This window comes from Condylura cristata, unplaced genomic scaffold (genome assembly GCF_000260355.1).
Source record: "Condylura cristata isolate star-nosed mole 26May11 unplaced genomic scaffold, ConCri1.0 scaffold00008, whole genome shotgun sequence".
Taxonomy (NCBI): Eukaryota; Metazoa; Chordata; class Mammalia; order Eulipotyphla; family Talpidae; genus Condylura; species Condylura cristata.
Genome location: NW_004567109.1, coordinates 10,730,466 through 10,735,363, shown reverse-complemented (window position 1 = coordinate 10,735,363; position 4,898 = coordinate 10,730,466). Strand labels below are relative to the sequence as shown.

General features: G+C 48.1%; 1 protein-coding gene across 1 annotated transcript; it reads left to right on the top strand.

Moving 5' to 3' along the window:
* Window positions 1-451: 451 nt before the first annotated feature.
* On the top strand, window positions 452-1,498 carry CNR2 (cannabinoid receptor 2 (macrophage)). The gene has a single exon (XM_004679379.1). The coding sequence runs from the start codon at window positions 452-454 to the stop codon at window positions 1,496-1,498; it is 1,047 nt and encodes a 348-aa protein (XP_004679436.1).
* The last annotated feature ends 3,400 nt before the right edge of the window (window positions 1,499-4,898 follow it).

Here is a 4,898-nt window from a genome sequence, read left to right as displayed (position 1 = left end):
ATGCCAAAAAAAAAAAAAAAAAACTTTCCACTTTTATCACTAAAGGTCCCACTTTCTCTTGGTTTTGATTTCCTCTTTGTTTTATTTACCCTTGGAGATTTCCCTTATTATCAAAGGGAAGTCTTAGGTTAATGTTTTTGAAAACAAAAGACCAAAAGCTTGCAAGTCACTTCTGTTTCTTGAATTCCTACATGCCTCTGCTCTAGCAACCAGTTCAGATGAGGCACCGCACTAAAAAGAAGCGAGGGTAAAACACAGCAGAACAAAATACAAATTGCTATTTCAACATATGCTCCATCTGCACAGGTGAGGGTGTGGCTAGAGTCAGTGAGCGCAGAGGTCACCGTCACGCTGATTAAAAAGACTCGTTTGTTCTGCTCATTTACAACAGCAAGGCTCCTTCGCACACCCAGCAGAAACCGAGGGGTCCCTCCCCTCCACACACACACACATGGAGAGATGCCGGGGGCTGGACACAGCCAATGGCTCCAAGGATGGCTTGGATTTCAACCCCATGAAGGATTATATGGTCCTGAGCGACTCCCAGAGGGTCGCTGTGGCGGTGCTGTGCATTTCTCTGGGCCTGCTGAGCATTCTGGAGAACCTGGCTGTGCTCTACCTGGTCCTGTCCTCGCACCGGCTCCGCAGAAAGCCGTCCTACCTGTTCATTGGCAGTTTGGCTGGGGCTGACTTCCTGGCCAGTGTGGTCTTTGTCTGCAGCTTTGTCAATTTCCACGTCTTCCACGGTGTGGATCCCAAGGCTATCTTCCTGCTGAAGATCGGGAGCGTGACCATGACCTTCACAGCCTCCGTGGGCAGCCTCTTGCTGACTGCCATTGACCGCTTCCTCTGTCTGCGCTACCCAACTGCCTACAAAGCCCTGCTCACCCGAGGAAGGGCGCTGGTGGCCCTGGCCATCATGTGGGTCATCTCGGCATTGGTCTCCTATCTGCCCCTCATGGGATGGACTTGCTGTCCAAGTACCTGCTCGGAGCTTTTTCCCCTCATCCCCAACAACTATCTGCTGGGCTGGCTCCTGTTCATCGCCTTCCTCTTCTCTGGCATCATCTACACCTACGGGCACGTCCTCTGGAAGGCCCATCAGCATGTAAACAGCTTGACTGTGCACCAGGACAGGCAGATGCCAGGAATGGCCCGGATGAGACTGGACGTGAGATTGGCTAAGACCCTGGGGGTGTTGCTGGCCGTGCTCTTCCTGTGCTGGTCCCCGGTCCTGGCCCTCATGGTCTGCAGTCTGGCCATCACTCTAAGTGACCAGGTCAAGAAGGTCTTTGCCTTCTGCTCCATGCTGTGCCTCGTCAACTCCATGGTCAACCCCATCATCTATGCCCTGCGCAGTGGGGAGATCCGTTCCTCTGCCCAGCACTGCCTGGCCCGCTGGAAAAATCACCTGAGGGGCCTTGGGCTTGAAGGAAAAGAAGAGATCCCGAAGTCCTCAATCACCGAGACAGAGGCTGATGTGAAGAACACTCAGTGACCAGTTCCAGAGGTCTCCGCTGCCCTGATGCCAGCGGAGACCTCTTTCCCAGTTTTAAACAAGCCTACGTCGGAAATCTCACTTCCTGGAAGAGGGAGAGTGGCCTTGATCCTCTCAACTGACTTCCAGTCTGGTATGGACCTGGGGGGCCTGGACACTTCCCTTCTGGGATGGACCCCCAGGGGGAGCGTGCCCGTGCCTCTCTAGACTCAGTCTCCTGAATAACCAGGCCCTGTGAGGGGCGGCTCTGTGGGCAGGAGGCAGAATGCCTGGAATCTGGGATGAGCTCAGGGCACGCCAGGTTAGGAAGCCTTCCCAACAGCGTGGCTCACTGCCTGCACCCCCATAGGCCGCTGGATCCGAGTGCACCTTCAGACTCAGCAGTGAGGGACTTGGAGGACATTTGATGGAGGGGTGGATTATTCTCCTGGGATCTCAGGGTATCAGGTGACATGTCAGCCAGCCCTTGTTTCTGCTTAACTGTCAGGATCTGCTTGGTTCTCAAGCTGTGAGAAATCCCTCCTTTGGCTGACCCTTTCTCTTTAAAGACTCTGAACTGTGATATGATGAGAGCTGAGGGCTGACAAGCCTCCAGTTCACCCTGAGGCTCTGATTATCCTCACTCACAGCTACTGTCACCTCTTAGGTCTCCAGGGAAAACAGGCAACTGGGATCACTTGAGACATGGAATCTTCAGAGTGCTATTGATCTTGTGAGATCCTGTTTGTATTTAATGGGGTGCCAGGATAAGCCAACTACAAGAAAAAGGGAGAGATTCACTGAGATTTTATAAATCTCCGAATTGTTCCAGTCATGCCTCAATTCAGTCCCTCGTCCCCTCACACTCCAATGACAAATAAAAAGCAGAGCAAGTGGGAGGATGGGGAAATTGCTTCACTGTGTGCCAGGCACGGGGCTGCCTCCCACGGTCCACTAACTCCTACAAGAACCAGTCCCATGCATTTGATGGTCCCAAGGTCCGGGATCAGGGCGGCTCCTCCTGCCAGTAGTCAAGGAGAGGGCATAGCATGGACAGATACAAATGTGATTATTTGGCACCGCAGATGTAATAAAAGGAAGGATATTAAACATGTCTTCACTTAAGATATTCAAGACAGGTCTCTCATCCACTCATCTCACAAAGACATGCCTGCTTCCTGTGGCAGGTCCTGGATCTCTATCTGTAGGTGGGACACTGCTCCTGGATAATGGAGCTTACTTTTTAGATTCTGGTGGGGAGACACCATATATACATAAATAATGACAGGTGGGACAGTGAAGGAAATCACTAGGGCCCTGTGACAGGGATTCATTGAAACAACTTTTAGTAGAGTCGACCTGCTGTGTGCTCTGGCCATAAATACTGGCTGACTTTTAGTGAGTCTTTACCATGGGCCAAGCACTAGTGCTTTCAAATGTTACATTTCACTTCATCTTCTTAAAACCCGATGAGGAAACCTCTAAGAGGCAGAATGACTAGTCTGAGGTTACTCTGCTAATATGTATCAAAGCTGGGTTTCCAACCCAGTTATTTTTTGGCTCCAAGGCCTGCCTACTTAACCACTAACCTCTTGAGCTACTGTAGTCAAATTTGGTATTCTTGAGGGTAGTTTAAATTTCTATAACATCTGATTGCTGTGATCTTAACTCATGACTGTTTCTCAGTGTATTTCATTTTATGCCTCATATTAATTCCCTGCAAGAAATGGCCAGAGTGACTTGAAATAAGAAAAATTTTATTCCTTCACTATTCTGGAAATAGGAAGTCCAAAATCAAAGAGTTTGTGGAGCCATGTTCCCTTCAGAGTTTCAAGAGGAGGGCCCCCCTTTCTCTCCTAACTTCTGGTGGCTCCTGGTAATGCACCTTGCCTTGTGGCAACATAATTTCAAACTTTATTCTTCCTGGGGCCACATTTTAGGTTTTTGCCTGAATCTGTGTTCCCTGAATGGCAATCCTTTGATCCCCACAAAATGTGCTTTGCCTTTTTTTAATGACCTCTAACATTTTTATGTTAACAGTTCCTTAAAGAAATAATTACTGAATATCAATTTATGTCAGGCACTTGGGCATTTTCTCTGCTAAAATGAGAAAAGACCCTACCAGTGAGTTTTTAAAAATTTATCGTAACTTTTTGGACCAATAATATGTAACCATGCAAATTTACCTTTAAAAAATCATGCCATTTCTTTGTCTTACAAAAACATAATGTGAACCTGAAAAGTGCCCCCCAGATCCTCATTTATATCTGAAATCTTTGATGTGAATTTATTTGTAAATAGTCTTTGCAGATACAATTTGTTAAATTTAAATAAGGTCCTATGGGATCAGAGTGTGCCTTAATCCAATGATGGGGTGCACCCTTAAGAGGGGATCCCAAGAGACCAGAGGGTGAAAAGGCCACGTGAAGACTGAGAAGTAGCATTTACAGAGAGGGAGAGGAGAAAGGGAGAGGGCCTCTGGGTACCACCCAGAACTGCCATTGTTGGTCAGCCAAGGAAATGAGCCCAGACTCGCCCAAAGAGACCCAACAGGGTGGTGTCCCATGTAGGAAACCCAGGTTTTCTGGCTTCTGGTTTGTCCACTTCGCTGCTCTGCCTCCCACCTGCGCTTGCAGATTCACATTCTGGCAGCGGCTAAGACTAGGTGATGCTCACAGTGTTCCACTTTATCCTCCCCAAGTTCTGTAACATCAGAGGCCACTACTCACTTGAGCACTAGAATATCTGTGCAGATGAGTTGCTGGTGTTGTTTTTAAAGGTGTTAGTACTTAATGTTTTAGATATTTCAATAAAATCTTGCAGGGAAAGAAACACGGAAGACAAAGAAAATGCCTACTTATTTGGCAGTCACCTTTGTGTCTCCCTATCACTCCTAGAATGAGGAAGTGACATTCAGTCAAAGAGGCTCTGCTTATCACTCCCTGGTGCAAGAGAGACATAAATTCTGCCTCTGAGACACGGGTTCCAGACCCACCTTTGACCCAAACCAAACCTTGTCCAAGCCTTGGGCAACTCCTGAACCTTCTCTGGGTCTGTTTCCTCCTCCACCCTGGGGAACATAGCAAGGTGCTGAGGTATCCAAAGCGCCTTCCAACTCTGACATGCGGTTCTCACTGACAGGCAGGGACTGGCTGTCCTGGGGTCCTTAGACTATCCACATCTGACGCCCTCACCTCCTGTTTGAACACTCTCAGAATGTACAAACTGTCGACGTTTCGGTGAGTTTCCTGTCAAACAAGGTTTACACAGGTGGTCCTTGAGTCTGGGGCTCTCAGTTCTGGCCCTGCTACTCTAAAATTCCTTTGTGCTGGCCTGTGGGTCTTGTTTTTCCAATTAGATATTAGCTCTTTGAATTGCCTCAGAATTTCCAAAGCAAGTTCAGTTAAAAAAAAAAAAAAAA